Genomic DNA, 25,125 nt, shown 5'->3' with positions numbered 1-25,125 from the left:
TTTTAGGGTCACGGATTTCCTTTGGCAATCTGGTACACCCTTTTTCAGAATAATTTTTAATGAAAAGAATAAAATATATAGGATTTCAAAAGTTATTTAAACTAGTTTTTTCTCATCCATATTCACAGGCTAATGGGGGAGGAAGAAGTCCATGGACCCCACATTAAGAATCCCTGAGTCAAGAGTCTTGGAATTTTTCTGGGATAAGCACAATAGAGATTGGGGGAGGGGAGAAACAGGCTCTTTCTCTTTTAAAAAGGTTGATGATCTATAACGGGTAATCATAGTGTTTGTCTACTCAATGAGTTGGGGAAGTGCTAGAGAGAGGTGGAGAGAGAATTCGGAACCAACAATTTCTAAAATGAATGTAAAAATTAAAATTTTGATGAGACAAATTCTACCACTGCTGTAATTTTAGAAAGAAAGAACATGAACCAGGAGACTCTCTCATTAGTCTGAGTTAGCAAATTTTTTTTTCCACACTTTGCTCCATTATTTCATTGATATCCTACTGTGATGCCTCACCGTGTTGTGGAGGCTACCCAGGGTTACCGAAGGCTATGTTAATGGATCACCAACACTAGAAGGGTTTGCCCTAACCATAAAGGCTTTGGGTATGAGCCTAGGGAAGGCCTGCCTGTCTGTTGTCCAAGGAGCAGCATTTCTGAGTTTGGGGAGACTTATCAACCAAGTAGCCACAGAGTGAAGAATTTCTCAGCCAAAGCACTTTCAAGTACCAGGGTGTTGTGGCAGCACTTAATTTGTAGTTAAAGCACGTGGGACAACTAAAGGACATGGTGGGTAGCATACTGGACCTGAAATTGACAAGCCTTAAGTACAAACTCTGCTGTAGATACACTATATGGCTGTGGACAAGTCACTTAACCTCGATTATCAAGCCTTATTTTTGTCAACTGGAAACTGGGGATAAAAATATCCTTTCCCCTCTGGGTTGTTGTGAGGATAAAATTAGATGATATTCAAAAAGCATCTTGTGAACCTTACAGCACTATATCAATGATAAGTAATAGTTGTTTGGTTTGTTTTTCATTTGTGTCTAACTCTTTGTGACACCATTTGGGTTTTCTTGCATAGATACTGAAGGGGTTTGCCATTTCCTTCTCCAGCTCATTTTACAGATGAGGAAACTGAGGCAACCAGGATGAAGTGACTTGTCCAGGGTCACACAGATAATGAATATCTGAGGCTGAATTTGAACCCAAGTACTTAAGACTCCAAACCTAGTGCTCTATCCACTGTGCCACCTAGGTGCCCATGGTATTACATTAATCATCTTCTTTAAATTGAATAACACACATTTCAAGGGCACTTCCCATTGAGTGTATGGTCACTTGAATTTGTAGCCCCTCTTCTTTTTTTTAATTTCAATCCTATACTCCCCAATCCTTCTTCTCCTTAGATATTTCCACAAGGGGCAGCTAGCTGGTGCAGTGGATAGAGAGCACTGGCCCTGGAGTCAACAGGACCTGAGTTCAAATCTCACTTCAGACCTTACTAGCTGTGTGACCCTGAACAAGTCACTTAACCCCAATTATCTTAAACATCCAGGGCGATCTCCAGTTGTCCTAATGTATATCTTGCCATGGACCCAGATGTTTCTTGGAGGAGAGAGTGAGGCTGGTGACCTTGCACAGCCTTCCCTCACTTAAATCCAATTCATTGCAAGTCATGACATCACCTCCTGATGTCATGATCCTCTTCAAGAACTAAGGACAAACAACAAGATATCTCACCAGGAACTAAGTAACAAAAAGTAGCATCTGCATGACTGTTGTTCATTTTAGATTGTAAATTCCCTGAGGGCAGGTTTACACATTACTTCTGTATGGTTCCTAAGAGGGTCATGTACAAAAGAACATTTGATAAATATCTTGAATGCAAAAAACAAAATAAAATTGAGTTGAACTAAATGGTCTAGAAGGTCCCTATGAATTCTACATCTAGCATCTGATAAATTATAGAAGCATCATGATCACTGTTGGTTGTAGGACTACCCACAATGACAAAATTAAGTCTTTTTTCTTCTGTTAATAGTTTCCAATTTCAGTGTCTTTCTTCCTTGTATTTTTATCTTCCCCATGAATAGCAGATCTTTAGCTGAAGAGATCCTGTCATCTCTTTGAAAGATGTCCTGGGTTTTTTTTTAATCTATAATTTTAATTTCTAAAACTTGTGCCTTGAAACTAAGGCAATTTACCTCGGGGAAGAACTGAGCAGCAAAGGGCTCAATTTATTCTACTGAGGTGGACCTATCTGAATTATCTTAAAGTTACCTATAAAAGCTGGCCCCACCTTGACTCCATTGCTGATCTTCAGTTATCATCCTGTTAATGTGTTGCTACCCTGCCTACTTATAATAAAATCCTTTTAATTCTAAAAAGGAAGGAAGGGAAGGAGGGAGGGAGGAGAGAGAGAGAGAGAGAGAGAGAGAGAGAGAGAGAGAGAGAGAGAGAGAGAGAGAGAGAGAAAGGAAGAAAGAAAGGAAGGAAGGAAGGAAGGAAGAAAGAAAGAAAGAAAGAAAGAAAGAAAGAAAGAAAGAAAGAAAGAAAGAAATAAAGAAAGAAAGAAAGAAAGAAAGAAAGAAACTAAAGCAATTGTAGAAATAAAAGTATAGGGGGACCTCCTCATCAAAGCCTATTGGATTTAAGAGGGACTGTTTCAAAGGTGCTATCAGGGAAGTGTTTGATAAGGAGAGAAGATGGACTTGGTAAGAGTGAATGATGAGTAGTGAGAGGCCAGAGAATTCCACTCATACCCTCCCAATGTCAGAGCAAATGAAGGAAGACTTCTATCACATTGGAGTCTCTCAGAATTACCAGACATGGATAGGTTACAGTCTGCATCACTGGACTATCCATATTGATGAGATTACACATGCACTGAAGTATCTGAGTGGCAAAGAGGCATTTTGGTGGTTTTACAAAATGAAGTAAGCTTGAGATGTGACAGGACTCAGGCTGCATAGGCCGCACTAAACTTTCAGCCTTTTGGAAATCCTTCTTATTCTTTCATATTTCCACCTTCAGAGATGATGCTTTTAACATGGCTCCTGGCAGGGCGTGTGTGTGTGTGTGTGTGTGTGTGTGTGTGTGTGTGTGTGTGTGTGTGTGTGTGTACATTGGAGATGAGGTTATAGCTGAAATTACTTGCTCACAAACAAGTTTGTAGATACAGTCCCCTTATTTTAGGTCCTGAAACCATTTGTGGCTCAGCCTTAAAGATTTATAGCCTGGAGCCATTGTCAAAAAGGACTTGAGTTCATATCTGTCTTCAGACACTTACTTGCTCTGTGATCCTGGACAAGTCACTTAACCCTGTTTGCGTCAGTTTCCTCATCTGTCAAATGAGCTGGAGAAGGAAATTGCAAACCTCTCCAGTCTCTCTGCCAAAACCCCAACTGAGGTCACAAAGAGTCCAACACAACTGAACTGACTGAGCAATAACAATATCCTCCCTTCTTGCTGACTACATCCAGTAGCGTTTACACAATGATAAAGTTTGTTATTTCATCCATTCAGATATACCTCAGATTAAACTACATTTTCTAAAATGTCACAGCTGTTAAAAAGGGTCTGGTCCACACTGTAGCTCAGGGATAATTGTTAGATAATCTACCATCCATCTATCTTCCATCAATATCTATCTAGATCTTACACATCTATCTATCTATTGTCCTGTGAGCCTTTAAATGACCCACGAGCCATAGACCACCCACTACCCGTATGTTGGCCATTGCCCATGTTTCACCTTGACCCGGCCTCCATGACAGCCTCTCCCGGGATTCTCCACTTGCCAGCTTGATAGTCTAAATCTCTTTTTGTAATTTGGTAATTAGAGGAAGGGAAAGGCTAATAGTAATAATAATAATAATAATAAGTGGCTTACATAGTGCTTTAGATATATTATCCAGTTTGATCCTCATAATAACCCTGTGAGGTAGCTGATATTATTCCCATTTAATAGAGGAGGAAACAAGATAAGAGAGGTTAAGAGACTTGCCCAAGGTCATACAGCTAACAAATGACTGTAAGAATACCCAGGCTTTCAACTCCAAGTCTAGCTCTCTACCCACCCTACCAGGGGTGTCAGACACATGGCCTGAGGGCCTCATGCTGCCCACAACACTTCTGAGTGCAGCCCAAACTTAAAACATGACTGGGAAATATTTAACAAAATAAGTAAAAATACAATAAAATATAGATAATAGTACATTTTAAAACTAAGTTAATATGTGGCCTCCAAGGATCCTTACCTATGACCCCATGGCCCCCATTTCTATTTATGCTTGACATCGCAGCTGCATATTCTCTACCTACAGGTGCATATTCGTCTGATTGGTATCAAAACCACTGTGGTATGACCTGAAACGGGCCAACTAGAAACAGAGTGAGCAGAAAACACACACTGAAGGCCACACAGATGCAGAGCATTTCTCTGTCTACCTGTCCCTTTGCCATGCTAGCTATCCCATCTCTTTCTTTTTTGGGACTTCCTTTCTCCTTGTCTCCTTGTCTCTCCCCTCTCTTTTGTCAGTGATATGAACATTTTTCCTTTACTTTTTTTAGAGTAAAGACTAAAATAGAGAGCAGAGCCAGGAAAACCTGGGTTCAAATTTCACCTCTAACACATAATGTCCATATCTGTGACCCTAAGCAAGTCTCTTAACCTCTCAATGGCACAGCAACTCTCTAAGGTTATGATAGAAGATAGATAGATAGATAGATAGATAGATAGATAGATAGATAGATAGATAGATGGATGGATGGATGGATGGATGAATAGTAATAGAAAATATAGATAAACCATTTATTAAACACTTTCTAAGTTTCAGATACCCTGCTAAGTGTTGGAAATACAAGTAATGCCAAGCTAGACAGTCCCTTCTGTCAAGTAATTACACTTTAATGGGGAAAGAGAAACCATAAAGGAGAGACAGAAATTGGGAGGGGAGGGAAAGGACGGGAAGGAGAGGGATCCCCACCCAGTGACATGACTGGAGATGTCCGGGAGTGATTTGGTGGCCTGGAGTGGATTAATATAAGGCCAGAGCTGGCCTATCATAAACTCCAGGGACATCCCAGGGGCAAACCCCAATTTCTTAGTGGGGAGGGGGTGGCAGTGATGACCAGAGTGGAGATGGCGTGGCTGGAGCATCATCGCATGCAATCTCAGAGGGAGTTTCTGCACCAGGAGCTCCTTACGTCAGTGAAATCCCAAGTCCATGCTGAAAAAGGCTGAAATGCAGGGCAGAGGCATCCTGAGACTGTATCCCACTCCAAGGGATTTTCTAACCTTCTCTACTTCTTTCCAGTTAGTTGATTCTCTGCCTGTTCTTTCCAGGCATACTTGAAAGCCTCCATCCTGGTCCAGGACTTCATGACAGCGGCTGCTCTCGTGTTCTTGATGGACAGGTTCTTGTATGGACTTGATGCCTCTGGCAAACTCCTGCAGGTCGCCAAAAGTCTACACAGGTTGCATCCAACAATCCCAATTGCCCCCCAGGTGGTCATCCGACAAGCCCGGATCTCAGTCAACACAGGTAAGGTCTCCCTCCTGCCAGGCTCACCTCCATTTGTTGAGCCACCATGGTGTCTTTAATTCCACTTCACTCAAAAGCCACTTGACTTTTGAGAAGGCACTTTGTCTGGTGAGGAAGATGGCACTTCTAAGATCCCAGTGTGCCATCGTTCAAGCCTCTGTCCCAGCCCCCGCCCCCTCCCATCTCTGTCTCCATGCCCTTCCACCCACCCCTTGCCAGCACAAAAGCCCTGGCATAAAGGATTCCAGAGCCAACAGCAGTAGAGAAAATTGTGAAAGGGTGTGGAAAATACTAATTGGAGCCTTTGTCTCCTAACAAATCTGTCCTGCTGCTTTCAAACAGGGGTATCTGAATTGCTATACTTCGGACCAAGAGACTTTAAAAAGCAGATTAGAATTCTAGCATTTTCTCTTAGTTCCCCCTGTCTCTTTTCTATAGGGTCACTTGACTATACAAACAATGCAGCTGACAGGTCCCCCAAAGTAACTTGATATTTTCACTATTCATGGGGTAGCTCTACCTGAAGATGCTTTAAAATACTGGGGGGAGTAGAGGGAGGTTCTCCCCTGTTACCTCTTAAACCAAACTAAAAATGAGACTAACCTATTTATCTTGAGGTGGGGGGATTGGAGGATTATTTAGTTATATCAATTATTTAATTTTTTAATGGCAGCTTCTAAATCTGGAATGACTTAGATTGCTTCTGATTTATTTTGAAGCGTGATGCATTACTTTCATTCCTGAGAACAGAAATATAAGCGTCACCTAAAAATGAACAAAAGACAAAGTTACCTTAACTGGAAAGAAACAAGCATTTGTTAAGCACCTACTGTGTGCCTGGCACTGAGCTAAAGTCTTTACAAATATTATCTCATTTGATCCTCACAACAAAGTAAATTCTAATAGACACAAAGATCTGATCTTAGAATTTAGTTAATTTGATTATGGGCTTTAAGTCAGTGATCTTGGAACCTGAACTACATTTTCCTTTCAATATGAATTGGGGCAGGTAGGTGGTGCAGTGGCCTGCCCTGGATTCAGGAGGACCTGAGTTCAAATCTGACCTCAGACACTTGACACTTACTAGAGCTATGTGACTCTGGGCAGGTCACTTAACCCTCATTGCCCTGCCCCCCACCCCAAATGAATTGATAGGAGTTTGCTTGTTTCTTTTTAGGAAAACTGTTGAAAGCTGAATATATCCTAAGCAGCCTTATCAGCAACAAAGGAGCAACAGGTAAATAAATGTACATTCAAACTATGATTATCCCAAGTACAACACTTCTAATTTAGAAGAAACAGAATGACTCTTTCATGTTCTGCACTTTTTGATGTCTAATGTTGGCTTCAGCTTTAACTCATACTACAGTGCTGCCTGTATTAGTTAATACAGTTAATATTAGTTAATATCCTTTTTTGTCTCTTGGTTTTCCTTACTTTGAAAAGGGGGTCCCAGTGCTCCCCTGAATATTTCTGTATGGTCTAATGGAATAATGTGTGAAAACCAGACTGAAATCTTGGAGAGTTCTCAGAAACCATTTTAGAAAAGGAAATTCAGAAGAAACTCTGTGGCTAAGAATAGGATGTTTTAAGAGCAAGTGTGTGGCCTTTGGATTTTTAAGAAAACAATTTAGCTCTTTGACTTAATTTAACCATTTAAGAATTTTAATTAGAATAAATGTTTGGAAAGTATTTCTTTGTTCAAAATCTAATCATATAACAATAGCTAGCACGAACCTGGTACCTTAAGGTAAAATAATGTACATGTTTTATCTCATTGGATCCTCAGAACAACCCTGGGAAGTAGAATCTATTGTTATCCTCATTTTGCAGATAAAGCAAAGCGAGACTGGGAGAGGTTAAGGCACTTTCTCTAGTTCATACAGCTAGCAAGGTTCTGAGGCAGCATTTAAACTCCAAGTACTGGACTTTACAGTTACCTTACATTCAGACCAAGTAGCTACCATGTTCTTTGCATATAGAACCTACATGCAAAGAATCACATTTTAATGGTTAGGGCCATAGGAAATCTGTACTGCCAGTGATCAATTTCAACATTGGCAGCAGCTGCCATGCTTTCTACATTGGACATCTCCAAAGGAAAAGGGGCTGTGGCTGAATAGTGTCCCTGGGGTGGGAAGCTGTGGGGAGTGGAAAGGTTGAAGACGACGGGGTCAGAATGGGTCAGAATCAACATGTAAACAGACCAAGCTCAAGAAAAGGGTTAAACGAATCACAGAAAAGTCAATATCAAAACCAGGAATACCAAGGTGTCAGAAGGGAATAGTGCAAAATGAGGCAGGGGATCCATACTTCAGTAGTTTGGTACCTGGTGAGATAAGAGGACGGCAAATGAGATAAAAAATTTTCTCAATTTGTTGCCCTCAGTTTTGTTTGGGCGTGTGCTTTATGCCTGGTCCTGGGTGATTGCCACCCTCTCCATCCCCTCCAATTTCTTCTGAAGTCCCTTTAGCTGGACAGCTCCCTCAGGGTTGGCCCCATCAGGCTTTTGCAACAACAGCCAGGCAGTTTGCAGCAGGAGAATCTTTGACTGTAATTTCATCCCCTCTTTCCTCACCTCCCATCCCCCCTAACCCTTAGTAGTATTAAAAAAATTTTTATGAAATCGAATGTAAAGCTCACTCTGGGAAAGGGGGGATGCCTCTGCTTAAGGTGATCTCCCAGGTCATGCTTTATTACTTTTCACCAAGAATTACAAAGTAAAGAGTGGATACCATGTGACTTTTACAAATAATTTTAAGATATAAAAAATTTTTAAAAATTTAGTGTTATGAGCATTAACAGGTTACATGTTACTATTAATTTCATAAAATGATTCGTAATTTATTTTAATTGTTATATAAAAAGATAAATAATATAAGATAGGAGTTCTCAAATTTTTTATTCTTAGGATCCTTTTTTTGGGGGGGGGGCAGGGCAATGGGGGTTAAGTGACTTGCCCAGGGTCACACAGCTAGTAAGTGTCAAGTGTCTGAGGCCAGATTTGAACTCAGGTACTCCTGAATCCAGGGCCGGTGCTTTATCCACTGCACTACCTAGCTATCCCCTATACTCTTAAAAGTTATTGAACCTCCCCAAAAAAGTTATTGAAGACCCCAAAAGAACATTTGTTTATGTTGATTGTGTCTAATAATATTTACCATATTATACATTAATGTCTTGGTATCATTATGATAACAATTTTGGGCTTGTTCTAAAATAGATACTAATTGGAACTTCTAGTGTAGTTCCAGATACCTGGAAAAGACTACAAGGTGATATTGGAAGCCCTCTCACTCAATGATTGCACATGTGGTGTTGTTGGACCAAAACAATTCAGGAATATCTTCCTTCAATCTTAGGGGTACATGTGATTTTGAAGCAGATCATTATAAAAACTTGCTTGAATTTGGAAAAAGTAAAAAGATAAAAAGTAGAAAGATTCACTGCAGTGACCTTGTACCACATGGAAAATAAAAACAAACAAAAAAATCCCCCCCCAAAAAATAACCAACCTGCCCAACAGTGCTTTGATAAGAGGACTACCTACAAAGATTAGTGGTGTTTCTTTGGAAATTACCTGAAATAGTAACAGTCTACTATGTTAAGTAATCCATTTAAATTTTCTGTATCAATTTTTCTTCTACAAAATGGAAGCATTTTCCTGTCCTATATAGTGAAGATGTTTTTAAAGTACCTGTATGTGTATGTTCTGAGTCATCATTTTCTACCAAAATATATCTTTAGGTTAGTTGTTTGTTTTTTAATAGCAATTCAATATGCCCAAAGACCTATAAAACTAAAACTGTGCATACCCTTTGACTCAGCAATATCACTACTAGGTTTGTATCCCAAAGAGATCAAAGAAAAGGGAAAATGAGCTATAATGTACAAAAATATTTATAGCAGCTCTTTTTGTGGTGACAAGAATTGGAAATTAAGGAATCAATTGAGACTTGGCTGAACAAATTGTGGTATATAATTGTGATGCACTAAGAAATGATAAGTAGGATGGTTTTGAAAAAACTGGGAAGACTTATATGAACTGATGCAAAATGAAGTTTACAGAACCAGGAAAACATTGTATACAGTAACAGAAATATTGTAACAATAAACAATTCTGAAAGACTTAACTACTTTGATTAATACAATGATCCAAAACAATTCCAAAGGACCCATGATGAAAAATGCTATTCACCTCCAGAGAAATAACTGATAAAGTCTGAGTGTAGGTTGAAGCATTTTTAAACTTTCTTTATGTTTATTGCTTTTTATTGTTTGTTTTTTGCAATATGCCTAATATGTGCTTTGCTTGCCTTCTCCATGGGTGGGTGAAGGGTGGGAAGGAGGGAGAGAATTTGGAACTCAAAATTTTTCTTTTAATTGATGTTTAAAATAAATAAATGAAATGTAAATAGCCATTCAGATGGATACATGCTTCCCTTTTTTCTTTTCTTTTCTTTTCTTTTCTTTTCTTTTCTTTTCTTTTCTTTTCTTTTCTTTTCTTTTCTTTTCAGGCACATGGAAGTATAACCAGGAAAGTGACAAAATCCTTGTCCAGTCAGTTTGTATACAAATCAGAGGACAAATCCTACAGAAACTAGGTGAGCTATGCATTGCTCCCACAATAATTTACAAAGAATAAGTTATTCATACAATATTTTATTCACCTCATATTATAAATTATAATGTCAAGTAATAAGGATAGAATCTAGGCCCTTGATTTCATCCTTAGAGAGAATTCCCAGATGAAAGAATTCTCTTTATCAACGCAGATTGCAAGAATATTGTTCACAATTTATAATCTTAGAGAATTACCCAGAACACAGAAAGACCAAGGACACTTGACCAGCATCAAGTCAGTATAGGTCAGAGGGAAGATCTGAACCCAGGTTCTCCCAGTTCTGAATCCACTTCTGTATCCACACCAAAGCTGACTCCCAAGCAGAGTCATTACTGTAGATAGTTTCACATCAAGCAAAAATAGTTGTGTAAGTGGAAGCAGTAATGTAGCAGTGCAAAGGGCAGTTGAACTGAAGGTTCAGTCACACCAGAAGAAAGGAGATTCAGGCTGTCATGTTCTGATGGGAAAAGCAGAGAGCCATCTTGCCTAATGGCCTCTGGGGAAGGATTGCCCTAGGAGAAGACAAGACCTTGGAGATGAGATATGGGAAAGTTTTCCTCCCACACATACATATTGGAACCCTCAGATAAATGCCCTCATTTTTCTAGTTGTGGTTCTGGTGTTGAATATAGGCTGGGGTTGATAAAACTGACAACCATTGGAAATTTTCCCATGGAATAGGTGATGACTTTTGAATTCAGTTTCTCCACCTGGAAAAAAAAAGTGAAAAAAAAATAATCACTGTCCCTTTCAAGGAAGTTATGAAGATTAATAAGGCAGCATGCTAAGTTCTTTTACATTCGATGATATAAACAAAGTTTATCCATGGTTATACCCTTACTGAAGAAGCATTTTTGCTCTTAATATACTTGCCACTGCCCGACATTTTGCTGCCAGTAGGGCTTTCCTGTGAAATGGTAACGATGTTTTCTAAATCTGCCATAACATCTGGCCCTATCATTCTTCCGAAGTGTCCTTATGGAAGTTAGAAGTGACTCTCTGGCAAGGAATATGGAACAGTACAGTTATAGTTATTTCCAATAGTACTTGTAGAAATATCCTACTGAAATAAAATTTTAAAAAAGATTAATAGAACTATAAGGAACATACTTCAACCAATTAATCAAGCATTTATTAAGTAAGGGTCTACAATGTGTCAGGTGCTGTACTACATAGTAGGGACACAAAGACAAATATGATAAAAACAGTTCCTGCCCTCAAGGAGCTTACATTCTATTGGAAAAAATGATACTTATGGTTTTGAGTATAGACAAGATAAATAACCAGTGGGAAATCCTAACAGTTGAGGGGAGCAAGGGAAGTTCATTTAAGAGATAACAAGAACAACAATAATATTATAGCATTTATGTAACTCGTTAAGATATTTTCAAAGTGCTTTATGGATATTATCTCATTTTGCCCTGGGAGATACATGTTATTATTATCCCTATTATGCAGATGAGGAAACTGGAGCAGACAGAGATTACTCGACTTTCCTTGATTCCTATAGGTAGCAATGCAGGATAAGTAGGTAGTTCTTGAGTTGATCTTTGAGGAAAGATAGAGATTCTCAGAAGGGGAGATGAGGATAGAGTGTATTCCAGGCTTGGTGGCAGGCAGCCTTTGCAAAAGCAAAATGAGCTGGAAGACAGACGGTTATACATAAAATGAAGAGCAGCAAAAAAGTCAGTCTTCCTGGATCTTAGAATACATGAAGTTAGCTGTACAGGTAAGGAGCCAGGTTAGGAAGGGTTTTAAATATTAAGCAGATGAATTTGTGTTTGAGAGTACAAGTAGTAAGAAGTAACTAAAGCTTATTGAGGAGGTGAGTAACATGGCCAAACCTCTATGTTAGAAGCCTCACTTCTGGTTCCTATGTTGTTGAATAGATTAAAGAGAGGAAAGGCTTGAGCCTGAGAGACCAATACCAATAGGGAGTTTACTCCAACATCCGAGGCTAGAAGTGCAAAGGACTTGAATTAGGCTGGCAGTCACACGAATGGAGAAAAGGTAATGAATGTCAGAGATGTTGTTGAGATTAGATTTACAAGATTTGGCAACATTGGCAAGATTAGCTATGTGAAACGAGGAAGAGTGAACATTAAGAATAATGCAGTGTGGGGCAGCTAGGTGGCGCAATGCATAGAGCACCAGCCCTGGAGTCAGGAGTAGCTGAGTTCAAATCCGGCCTCAGACACTTAACACTTACTAGCTGTGTGACCCTGGGCAAGTCACTTAACCCCAATTGCCTCACTAAAATAATAATCATAATAATCATAATAATCATAATAATAATAATAATAATAATAATGCAGTGGGGAAAAAGAAAGAAAAGAATAATGCAGTGGGGAGGGGGCAGGTAGGTGGTACAGTGGATAAAGCACTGGCCCTGGATTCAGGAGGACCTGAGTTCAAATCCAGATTTAGACATTTGACACTTACTAGCTGTGTGACCCTGGGAAAGTCACTTAACCCTCATTGCCCCGAAAAAAAATAGATAGATTGATAGATAGATAGATGATAGATAAATCAAAATAAATTTTAAAAATACTGTAGTGGTTTTCATTCTGAGTGAATGGAAGCATGGTGGCACCCAAAACAGAAATAGGGAGAAAAGGGAGGGTTGGGGCAGGGTGGGAGGTAATGAGTTCTGTTGTGGATATGTTAAGTTTGAGATGCCTATGGGACATTACTATTCCAAAGATTGTTATTTTTTAAAGTGATATGAATAAAATAATAATAACAGGTTAATCTTAGAGACAGTATGACATAGTGACTAGAGAGCCAGCTTCTGAGTCAAGAAGACAAGGGTTTAAGTGTCACCTCGGACACATACTGCCTTTGTAACACTGGGCAAATCACTAAATTTCTCAGTGCCCCAGCTATTAAAAGTATGTATTTTGTGGGACAGCTAGATGGCGAAGTGGTTAAAGCACCAGCCCTGGATTCAGGAGTACCTGAGTTCAAATCCAGCCTCAGACACTTGACACTTACTAGCTGTGTGACCATGGGCAAGTCACTTAACCCCCATTGCCTAAAAAAAAAAAAAAAAAAAAAAAGTATGTATATTGTAAAACAAATGCAATCTTCATTGGGAGAGAGGATTTCCTCCCAAGAATTCCCTACAACAGTGATGTCAAATTCAGAAAGAGAGAGCCATTGAATTGTACATAAAGATCCCTGCAGTGGCATATTGACATAGAAACCCACATTTTAACATTATCTATGTTCTTTTATATTTTATTTATTTTTTCAGATATTCTCCAATTACATTTGGGGGGTGGGGGGGAGGTGAGGCAATGAGGGTTAAGTGGCTTGTCCAAGGTTACACAGCTAGTAAGTGTCAAGTGTCTGAGGCTATACTTGAACTCAGGTCCTCCTGAATCCAGGGCTTGTGCTTGATCCACTGCACCACCTAGCTGCACCCCACCCCCATTACATTTTAATCTGCTTATCCCAGTGCCTCACACCCAATAGATGTTTAATAAATGTTTATTGAATTGAATTTGTTCTAGGTGCACTCTAGACAATTTTCCCTACACCATTATAACCACAGGTCCTGGCCAAATAGAATTTTTAACCTATTATATTTAAATATTATAATTTTAAGATTATAACAAAAAGGCATTGTAGTATAGTGGATAGAGAACCATTCTTGAAGCCAGAAAGACCTGAGTTCAAGTCCTGCCTTTGATACATACATGTATGATCTTGGGTAAATCACTTAATCTCTCTAGGATATGTGAGTCAAAGAAAGTGTTCTAGGCAACTTTTAGACAATAAATTATAGAGAAGGTACCAATTTACATTAACAGAGGAAGTTTCTTCACCAGGGAGTTCTCTCAACTCATGAAATCATAGTTCCAATCCCAACCCTTTTTGTTGTTGTTCAATTATTTCAGTCACGTCCAACTCTTCGTGACCACATTTGGGGTTTTCTTGACAAAGATACTGGATTGTTTGCCATTTCCTTCTCCGGCTCATTTTACATATGAGGAAACTGAGGTGTGACAGGGAGTCATCCAGGGTCACATAGCTAATAAGTGTCTGAGGCCAGATTTGAACTCAGGAAGATAAGTCTTTCTGACTCCAGGCCCAGCACTCTATCCATGATGCCACCTAGCTGTCCAATCCCTTTTAATAAAACATTATAGGGGGCAGCTAGGTGGCACAGTAGATAAAGCACCTGGATTGGCAACATTGGCAAGATTAGCTATGTGAAACGAGGAAGAGTGAACATTAAGAATAATGCACTGTGGGGCAGCTAGGTGGCGCAGTGGATAAAGCACCGGCCCTGGAGTCAGGAGTAGCTGAGTTCAAATCCGGCCTCAGACACTTAACACTTACTAGCTGTGTGACCCTGGGCAAGTCACTTAACCCTAATTGCCTTACCGAAAACAAAACAAAAAAGAATAATGCAGTGTAGGGCAGCTAGGTGGCGCAATGCATAGAGCACCAGCCCTGGATTCAGGAGGACCTGAGTTCAAATCCAGCCTCAGACACTTGACACTTACTAGCTGTGTGACCTTGGGCAAATCACTTAACCGTCATTGCCCCACCCCCCAAAAAATAAGACATTATAATTAGACATAAATATAATGTAAGAATGAGTTATTCTTGTGATCAGGTATCATCTCTCTCTATTGCCCTCAAAACACTTAACAAGACTGGATTTTCTTAGTGACAAAATTACTGCCTTTTTGTAGATTAGCTTCTTTGGAAACTTCATTAAAATTCAGGTCTCTAAGATGATATTTAGTTAGCCATTGCCTCAATACATACATACAGAAGTAAACCTTATTAGCCTGAGAGAATTGATTTGTTTGTCAACAATTTCTAACTTCAAGCCTGAGAGTAGTTTTAATACTAGAAGCGGGTCATAGCATTAGAGTTTAAAGCTAGAAGGACTTGAGATCAATTCAGCCAATCCGTTCATTTTACTGATGAGGAAATTAAGATCTGAAGGAGTTAAGTAGAACAGCTAGGCAATGCCATAGTAAATAGAACACTGAGCTTGGAATCAGGAAAACTCATCTTCCTGAGTTCAAATCTGGCCTCTGACACTTCCTAGCTAAGTGACCCTGGCCAAGTCACTTAACCCTATTTGTTTCAGTTTCCTCATCTGTAAAATGAGTTGGAGAAGAAAATGGCAAACCATTCCATTATTTTTTCCAAGAAAACTCCAAATGGGATCAAAAAAGAATTGGACACGACTGAAACAACTTAATAGCAAACAATAAAGGAGTTAAGTGACTTATACAAGATCATTCTGGTAAACAACATAACCAAGAGTTGAATTCACATCTTCATATTACAAATCCAGTACCCATTTCCCTATAAGTCTGAAAAAGGACAGATATAAACCAAATGTCAAAAACAGATTAAATAAAATCAACCTGCGAATCCAACCCAGCTTTTTATCAACAGAATGAATATTCTTTTTTTGTTGTTTTAAAAGGATGTTCAGAGGCATTTTATATAGAGGAAGCTCAGATGATTGCTAACTATTAATCTGCTTTATTTCAGGAATGTGGTATGAAGCTGCAGAATTAATTTGGGCTTCAATCATTGGGTATTTGGAACTTCCTCAACCAGATAAAAAGGTGAATTAATTCTTTTCTCTCTCCCCTCCCTTAGTATCTTCTTCCTTCTCTCTCTCTCTCTCTCTCTCTCTCTCTCTCTCTCTCTCTCTCTCTCTCTCTCTCTCTCTCTCTCTCTCTCCCCCCCCCCCCGTGTGTGTGTGTGTGTGTGTGTGTGTGTGTGTGTGTGTGTGTGTTTAAAAGGGATTAAAAGGGGCAGCTAGGTGGTGCAGTGGATAGAGTACTGGCCCTGGAGTCAGGAGGACCTGAGTTCAAATCTGGCCTCAGATACTTAACACTTACTAGCTGTGTGACCCTGGGCAAGTCACTTAACCCCAATTGCCTCACCAAAAAATAAGTGATTAAAGCATAAGTTTTATTTGCCTGGATCATCTTAATTTTATTTTTCCTCTGCATGATGGGTAGGGAGCACAATACAGAAGCATGCTTTTGGGTCTGGTTCTGCTTTTATTCACTGTTGGATCCTGGGCAAACCATATTTCTAAAGCTATCTACTTTTATTTGTTTACTCAGGATTTTTATCTTACCTCTTTCCAGAAGAATTTAAGGGGCCTGATATGGAGTTTTCTAAAATATCTCAAGATAGTGGTTTCTAACCTTTACCTATATAAGGACCTCTGTTTAATATCGAAACATTTCACAAGCCCTCCTAAATAATATATAGTATTAATATTCATTAATTTAGAAAGTATGTAATAATATATACTATGAATCCAATAACATTTTTGTGATTGGTATTTTATAAGTCTTAACAGGAAAAGAAAAGGTCTTAATCCAAAAGGCCAGGGAGGAAATTCTATTAGGCCCAAAGAAAGCATAAATAATATAAAACTGTTGACATTTAGCCCATTGTTCACTATGCATGTTTTACTGGAACTGAATAAACTCCTCACAGTAACTGCACAGAGCCTCAGCTTTGGGAACCTCTACTGTAAGACCTAGTTGATATAGCTAAAATATTCGTATAGTTTATATAGTATATTTATATGTAGCAACTTTTAAAAGCATTCTTTTATCTTTGAATAATGTTCTAACCCTATGGAACTATCTGGCAATATTCTAAACACTAATTAAACCTCTGGGAGACTTTGAGTAAAGTAATAATGATAGCTAGTATTTATATAGCATTTTACAGATATTATCTCATATAATCATTTGAGGTAGATGTCCCCATTTTACAGGTGAAAGTTAAATGACTTGTGCTGGGTCATATACCCAGGAAGTGTCTGAGGTCAGATATGAGTCCACTTGACCTCTGTCTGCTTCAGGTTCCTCAACTATGAAGTGGAGATAATAACAGCAACTCCCTCCTGGGGTTGTTTCAAGGATCAAAAAGATGGGGTTTGTAAAGCACTTAGCATAGGACCTGACACATAGTAGGTACTCAATAAATGCTTCCTACTTCCCTCTTTTCTTTCTTTCCTCTCTTCCTCTCTCCCTTCCTTCTTTTCTTACTTCTCTCTCTTCTTCCTTTCATTCTTTCCTTCCCGACAACAAGTGCAGACTTCTGTCCACTGCCCCACCTCATTGCCTGTAAGATGAAACACTACCTCGGTGGAAATGATCTAATTCTACCATCAGAGGGTTTAAATTAAAATCCTGCCTCTTATTTGCTACCTGTCTGATATGATACAAATCATTTCATTCCTCTGAGCCTTAGTTTCCTTGTCTGTAAAATTATATGGCTTTGAGGTCCCAGCTCTAAATCTATGGTCTATATGCTCCTGTTATAATATAGTTTGGGGTGAGGTTTTTTGAGGGCGGGGTTTAAGTGACATTTCCTACTATCTAGAAACACTGAGAATGACCCTGTAGTGATAACTCAAAGAAAATTTGCCAAGAAATGGCAAATGCTTTGGGTAAATTCATGTGCCCTCACAGGCATCCTGGAGAGAGAACGGACCTTAGTAACCACTTCCTCATTTTGCAGAAGATAAAACTGAAACAGAGTTAATGTAACTTGTTCAATGTCACTGATTGATTTTATGGTGGAGTCAGCAACTTCTGCTGAGTGCTCATCCCACTTCCCCATGATGTCTATGGCCTTGGATTTAAAAGCTAAGTGCTGGGGGCAGCTAGGGGGCGCAGTGGATAAAGCACCGGCCCTGGATTCAGGAGGACCTGAGTTCAAATCTGGCCTCAGACACTTGACACTTACTAGCTGTGTGACCCTGGGAAAGTCACTTAACCCCCATTGCCCCGCAAAAAAAAAAAAAAAAAAGCTAAGTGATAAGCTTCTGGAATCTTTAGGAGTAGTAACTACAGAGAGGGCTCAATTTATGCTATAGGACACAAACAGTAATTGACCCAATTATTTATTGACACTTAACCTCTTTTGTTTTTCTTTACAGGGAATTGCTACATCTCTGGGTATATTAGCAGATATCTTCATTTCTATGAGCAAGAAGGATTATGAAAAATTTAAAAACAACCCTCAAATTACCCTGGTAATTATCAAGCGTGTTATAGAATAGAATCACTGACAAAAATTCCCTCAGCATGTTGATTTCTTCATTTTTTTATCTTAACCAAAAAGGCTGAATAGTCCAAAGATACGAAAAGACAAAACACAAATTTGAAATGATCACTTGCATATTTGCCCAACCTCATTAAAAAACAAAGGAAAGAAAATTAAAATAGTATTGAATTGCCAACCTAAACCCATCAAATTGCTAAAAATTCAAAAAAGTAACAAAATTCAGTGTTGGTGGACTTGGGAATAAACAGGTAGAGTTATATATTGTTGTTGGGATTGCAAATTGGTAGAATCTTTTTGAACATTATAAATTACAAAAATAATTGACCCAATGATTATATTTTTGAAATGTATCCCAAGAGTATAATTAAAATGAAAAAAAAATAGCTGTCCATTCAAAGATATTTATAGCAACATTATTTGTAATTGAAAAAAATGAGAAATGACTTTAATATCCCATAGTTGGGAAATGGCTGCTATGCTATTACATCAATCTAAGGGAATTATATAATTAAAATTAATAAGTATGAGGAATATAAACACAGGATCCCCTCTGGGCTCACTTCCCCAACCATCACAAGCATTCTCAGAGTAAGTCCACAGAGAGTGGCTGACTGTTCCTCTCTCTCTCTCTCAGGGTCATAGGGATAATAAACCTGAGGGGGTGGGTTTCTAGGACTGTTGATCACAAATCTCCACTAGTTTGCTCCCTGTTAGCATTTAACAAGGAAGACAATTAGCTTTTACAGAAAGTAAGGAGAATTTGTATAATAACATTTCCTCTAAAACCTAAGATGCACTCTCTCCTTATACACACAAGGTCCCTGGGGAGAGTGTACTCAAGCTTAAAATACAGTGGAAATGAAGTACATGTGTAATAAAGGGATACCCTGCCAGCTTGCGACCCTAGAGGAGTCAATCAGTCCTCATGAAGTTCCCTTTAGGTATAGATCTCTGATGAATTCCAAAGATCAGTGCCTTTCTGGACTTTATAGTTGACATTTCCCTCTGTCAAGAGGAACCATATTCCCCAAAGTGGTTATCATCCTTAGTTGAATGTCTTTCCACAGCATCTACAATTCTTTCCAGTGTTGTTCACCATTACTAGTATCCAGTGGCTGCTGCTACTTCTACCATTTAGCTCTGACCACCAATAGGACTACCCATGGAATCTCTGGATCACCTGAATTCAACAGGTTTCCTGTGCACTTACATCCCAGAATAACCTTTTTGTCAAAATTCAGGAAAGAATAAACCCCAAGAGACAGAGATGGCCACATGCTCACAGTCACCATGGTTGGTTAGGACACAGGGTTACCATCCTTCCCCCACTGAATATCAAGGCCAGATCAAACTAGTCCTGCTTTCTCAGAAGTGCAAAGGAGAAGAGAACAATGAAAGGCCAAATTGACCCTCTTTGATACCTCACTCAGTAATTCTCCATCATGAGTTCTTCTAGATCTTCAGCCAATTGAATGACTCATTATGACACAAGACCACCTCCTGAACCGTCAGGCCACAGGGAAGTTGGCTTTCCCAGAGGGATCAAAAAGGAAATACCTGTGTAGGTTTCAAAGACTGCCCCCCTCCTTACCCGCATAGTCCACTCCTACAATACAAAGAAACATGGAAAGGTGAATTGTGAAATAATGCAAAATTATAGAATTAAAATCAGAACATGATAGCTGTCATATGAAAGGGAAAATGTATGTGAAGATTGGGCAAACACAAGCTTAAGGGAACCTTATAATAACATAAAATATTATATTTTAAAATACTTCATTACTTATGTAAGCAAGTCACTTAATGCTGATTGCCTCAAAAAAACGCAACAAAACCACAATTTGGTTGCATATTAGGCATATTAAATTGATAAAATGGAAACATAACAACTTAGGAGTCTCAACATATTTCAGCTAAAATTAAGACTCTTTGTTTGGTCTCTTGCCCTTCTTACATGCCATAATGGAGTTCTGTTGCAAATTCAAAGTTGTTTATCTGATCATGTTCTATGGCAATTTGAGAATTTTAAAATTAACATTATTAAAATCAAGTTATGGGGCAGCTAGGTGGCACAGTGGATAAAGCATCGGCTTTGGATTCAGGAGGACCTGAGTTCAGATCCAGCCTCAGACACTTGACACTTACTAGCTGTGTGACCCTGGGCAAGTCACTTAACCCTCATTGCCCCCCCACACACACACACAAAATAAAACAAAAAAATCAAGTTATTTATCAAATGTTGAAAGTAATAATTCTGCTTTATGGGGAGGTTCAGACAATATCACACTTCAATTATTTATTTGATCAACAAGCTTTCAAATTTTTTTATTGTTAATTTCTGTAATAAAACAAGCATTTCCACAACATAGTAGAATTTTTAAAAAGATGATTATACATGAAACTGCAAATCAATTATGTACAACTTGCTATTCCTTTTAAATATGTAATAAAATTATCATGTAACTTTCTCTTTTTCCTTTTTTTCCCTTCCCCTCCCCCTGCTCTAGAGATGGCTATCATTAGACACTAATAAGAAAAATATCTATATGTATATATAGATATGTAAAATTGTATTATACTTTATTTTTACATACTTTTATTTATCAGTTCTTTCTCTAGATGCAGCTAATGACTTCCTTCATAGGTCCTCTGTAGTTAATTTGGGTATTTATGATAGTCAAAATGACTTCGTGTCTCAAAGTTGTTCTTTAAAATATTGCTGTTACTGTATTATTATATTACATTGTATTGTATAATATAATATAATATTATATTATGCTCTACACTCTCTTGGTTCTCCCCATTTCACTCTTCATTATTTACTGCAAGTCTACCCATGTTTTTTCTAAAATCAACAAGCTCATCATTTCTTATGGCACAGTAGTATTTCATCATGATCAAACACCACAACTCGTTCAGCCATTCCTCATTTGACAGGCATCCCCACAATTTCCAGTTCTTTGTTTGTTTGGTTTTTTTGGTGAGGCAATTGGGGTTAAGTGACTTGCCCAGGGTCACACAGCTAGTAAGTGTTAAGTGTCTGAGGTCAGATTTGAACTCAGGTACTCCTGACTCCAGGGCTGGTACTCTATCCACTGCGCCATCTAGCTGCCCCAATTTCCAGTTCTTTGACACCACAAAGAGAGTTGCTATAAATATAAGCCCCAAAATATGCCAGGCATTGTGCTGAGTGCTTTGGCTATATAGGCGAAAACAAAGCAGTCCCTTCTGTCTAAGAACTTTTTACTAGACCTTAAACTCCATATGTACAGATGGAACTCAGTTATACCAGTATCCTAGTTGTTATTAAGTTACAAGCTAATGAGGTCTTTGCCAATATATATGCAATAATCATCAATTAGTTGGTTATTATATGGAAAAAGGTATAAGTGAAATCTTGTTCTCTTTGGGAAGGGAGAGAGTCAGGGAAAGAAAGGAAAAGGCAGGAAGGAGTAGTGTTATACACAGAATTCCAATTCCAGCCCCACTCCCCACTCCTCTTTCCTGCTGTATTTTCATTGTAGATGTTAGGAGAGCCATGGTTCAGAAGCCCAAGTGTGAATCTTGAGTAGAGCAGTTTAGCACCCTCCCTCTCACTTTTTTTCCCTGGTCAAGAAGGTATCTAAGTCCTGTTGTCTCTTCTGTTTTCTTGCAGAACCTTCTCAGAGAGTTTGATCACCATTTACTATCAGCAGCAGCAGCCTGTAAGCTGGCTGCCGCCTTTAGCCAGTACACCCCACTTTTTGTGCTCACAGCTGTGGTAAGTGTGGTAGAGCAAGCCCATTAGTCTTTCCTTGCCCTATGGCCTTTCAGATTTACCCAGTGGTAGGGAAAAAAATCAATCCAGTTAAGCCAGGCTTCCTGCTATGTAATTGACAGTATTAGTTTAGAGACTATTCATGTAGGGTAAAGGCTTTAATACTTAGTATTGTAGCACCATGGTAGGAGCTAAGTTAATTCTGCTTGAGCAATAAAATGCCATCTGCCCTTGAGTACTAAGTATTATTATCTGAATGCATATTGATGCAAAGATCAGTTTGTGTGTGTATACATGTTCAATTGCCTTATTTTGAATGGAAGGTCCATGCCTTGGCTCTATGGGCAAGAAATCATGGGTCAATCATCTTTAACAGAAAAATGTCACGGTCACAATGGAATGGTAAATAGACACATACAACATCCCTTATCTTTCTGTGCTGCTTAATTATGCATTTCCAAAACCATTCTGCAGTATTCTCTAAAGGTGCCTTAGCTCTGAGATCTTTCCATCCTAAGCTCTGGTAAAAGAAAATCCCAGGTTTTTAACTCAACATCTATTTTGTTGTTTTTCCCACAGAACATCCAAGGCACATGTTTATTGTCCTATATTAATTCTAATGACTGTCCTCCAGAAAAGAAAAAGTTGTATTTATCTGAAGCCAAAGAGGCCTTTGAAATTGGCCTCCTCACCAAAAAAGGCACTGACCTAGTTGCTGGAAAACAGGAACTTCATAGTTTTATCAAAGCTGCTTTCTGCCTTACCACAGTACACCGGAGCCTCAGTGGGGAGACTGAAGCTGTCTGTGTTTCGGATAAACTTTGTAGAGAAGCAGTGGGGAAACTGTATGCTTATTCTGCTTCAAGGGGGACTCAAGACAAAGAAACACTGGCCCAGGAGATCATGTCTAATATTGAGCAGGTTAAGAAGTATTTGCAAGTCCAAAGTTTCCACAATTTAGATGACAGATCTTATGTCCCAGAAAGTTACAAATCTTGGATTGATCAGCCTATGTTGCATGGCAAAGTGGATTTCAAAGGAGTCCTTGAAAGGCATTCCCAACACCATGCTTCAGTGTGTGAAGTATTTGAAAGTATATGTAGGAGCCACAGGAGGGGGGAAGAGGAAATAAAAACAGGAGCCTGTATCACATCCTTGAAAACTGAAACCAAAAGCATGGACACCTTGAGTACTAGTGATGACAAATTGTTAAGTGAAAAAAGCATTGATATTCCTTCTTCACAAAAAACCCCACAGAATCATGGGAAGCTCCAAGTAAAAGAACAAAGAAAATGGCCCCAGTCAAATGCAGCTCATGTCTCACTTGATGAAGAGACAGAAACTGAACAACCAGACCACCTCCATAATAGGGAAACTGATGTTTCTAGCAACTCTCTGAATGGAAGTCAGACATCTAGCTCTTGGAGCAAGATATCAGGATCCAGCTTTTCTAGTAGCTGGGAGGAAGTAGATGATCTTGCTGATGATGGGCTAGTCAGGAGGGAGACCATTCAAGAAAAAAGACTAGTAGACACTCAGTGTTCTACAGCCCTAACTGAAGACCTGGAGAACCATGATGAAAACAGTGATCTCCATGTTTCAGCGCCTCACCCTCCCTCTGTCAAGAACTCTAAAGAAGACTGTTTGGATGCTTCTCAAAATCAGCAATGTAAGCAAACTCCCTTAACTCCCCACAAGACAATAGGCACAGTCTCTGATAAAGCGATCTTAGTCAACAGAGAAATAGAAATAGAAAATGTCCAGGAAATCAGAAATACAGAATCCAAAAATGGCTCTCCATTTTTTGGACATTCAAAGGTCTCTTCTTGTTGTTCCCCTACCTCCATCGGGTCTACTGAGATGATCTCATTGCCTTCCCTGGAAGAATCAGACTTGTTTGAGACTGATGTGTTACCCGAAGCTGAAGGGAATCTCAGAGTGAGGAATGGAGAAGAGGAGGGAGTAAAAACAACTGAAAGAAATAAAGAATCCGTGTTTAGAGAACTGACTTCTTGGGTTGATCTAGAAGTAGAAACTACAGAGAGTGTAGAAGATGCTGCCTTGGGCCAACATAAAAATACCAAAGTCTCTTCTGCTTGTTCCTTAGCCAACAATTCCGCTGTAACTGATACTTCTTTCACTCATCACTGGGCTACAAAGAAACAAAGAAAGGCAAAAGGGCAAGCAGATGAGTCAGATGCATCTACAGAGGACAAAGATCCGGAGGTCACTAGTAGTAAAGTGAGCCACTGGGCAGATAAAAATGGGTCTCATAGACTGAATACTTTGGGAGAGCAAACCTGTCTGATGGTGAACAATGCTCATAGCTCCTGGGCAAACAGTGGCAGACCTTTCCCCAGCCTGTGTGATGATACCACCACAGAGGATCATGGTGGGGGGAATGAATTTGGAAACTATAGACAGAATTCTAGCTCCTCCTTATCAGGGTGGCTCAACTCACCTGATTTCTCCAATGGCTCTTCTGGGGCGGGAAGCCCCTTGTCATTTCTGAATTCCAGCGGAAGCTCTTTTGTATCTATACCAGGAAGGGCCAAGCAAGAAGTCCTAGAAGCACGAACCCTGGAGGAAAATGACTTTGAGAAACTCCTGTCAGGAGTAGGGCATGACTGGTTATTCCAGAGACTAGAGAACACAGGAGTTTTTAAGCCCAGGGAACTCCACCAAGCACACAGTAAGTAAATGGTGTAGGGAACAAGGGTCTGATTTTAAGAAGCTGACAAGTTGGGTTTTGATTTGTGAAGCTGAACATGGCCACCTCTGCATCATTGGCAACCTTGGATAAATACTTGTGTGGCTCAATTGAATAGCTAGATGTTGCCCTTCTTGGAAGAGAGGTGGGAGAGACTGAGTGAAGAATGAGGCATGTGTCATTGGCAATACATGTTGATTTGTTTTGTTGAACTACTCTTTGTTCCAGGGAAGGATTCTTTTGAAGGTTGGGAGGATGCGGAGACCGTTGGGTGGTGACAATAATCTAGGATCCCCAGATATTACCAAAAAAAAATTATATATATATATATATATATATACACACACACATATACATATATACATACATATATATACATATATATATATATATTC

General features: G+C 39.1%; 1 protein-coding gene across 1 annotated transcript in view; it reads left to right on the top strand.

Moving 5' to 3' along the window:
• The window catches only part of ALPK1 (alpha kinase 1), a 159,042-nt gene that overhangs the window by 123,907 nt on the left and 10,010 nt on the right, over positions 1–25,125 (top strand). Inside the window, exons 5-11 of the mRNA XM_043971670.1 lie at positions 5,362–5,560; positions 6,738–6,797; positions 10,078–10,164; positions 15,711–15,787; positions 18,136–18,231; positions 21,919–22,023; positions 22,600–24,712. Of these exons, the coding sequence (XP_043827605.1) occupies positions 5,362–5,560; positions 6,738–6,797; positions 10,078–10,164; positions 15,711–15,787; positions 18,136–18,231; positions 21,919–22,023; positions 22,600–24,712 (2,737 nt within the window). The remainder of the gene's footprint in view (positions 1–5,361; positions 5,561–6,737; positions 6,798–10,077; positions 10,165–15,710; positions 15,788–18,135; positions 18,232–21,918; positions 22,024–22,599; positions 24,713–25,125) is intronic.

This window comes from Dromiciops gliroides, chromosome 6, assembly GCF_019393635.1.
Source record: "Dromiciops gliroides isolate mDroGli1 chromosome 6, mDroGli1.pri, whole genome shotgun sequence".
Classification (NCBI taxonomy): domain Eukaryota; kingdom Metazoa; phylum Chordata; class Mammalia; order Microbiotheria; family Microbiotheriidae; genus Dromiciops; species Dromiciops gliroides.
Note: the sequence above shows the minus strand (reverse complement) of the source record. Positions and strands in the feature narration are given on the sequence as shown.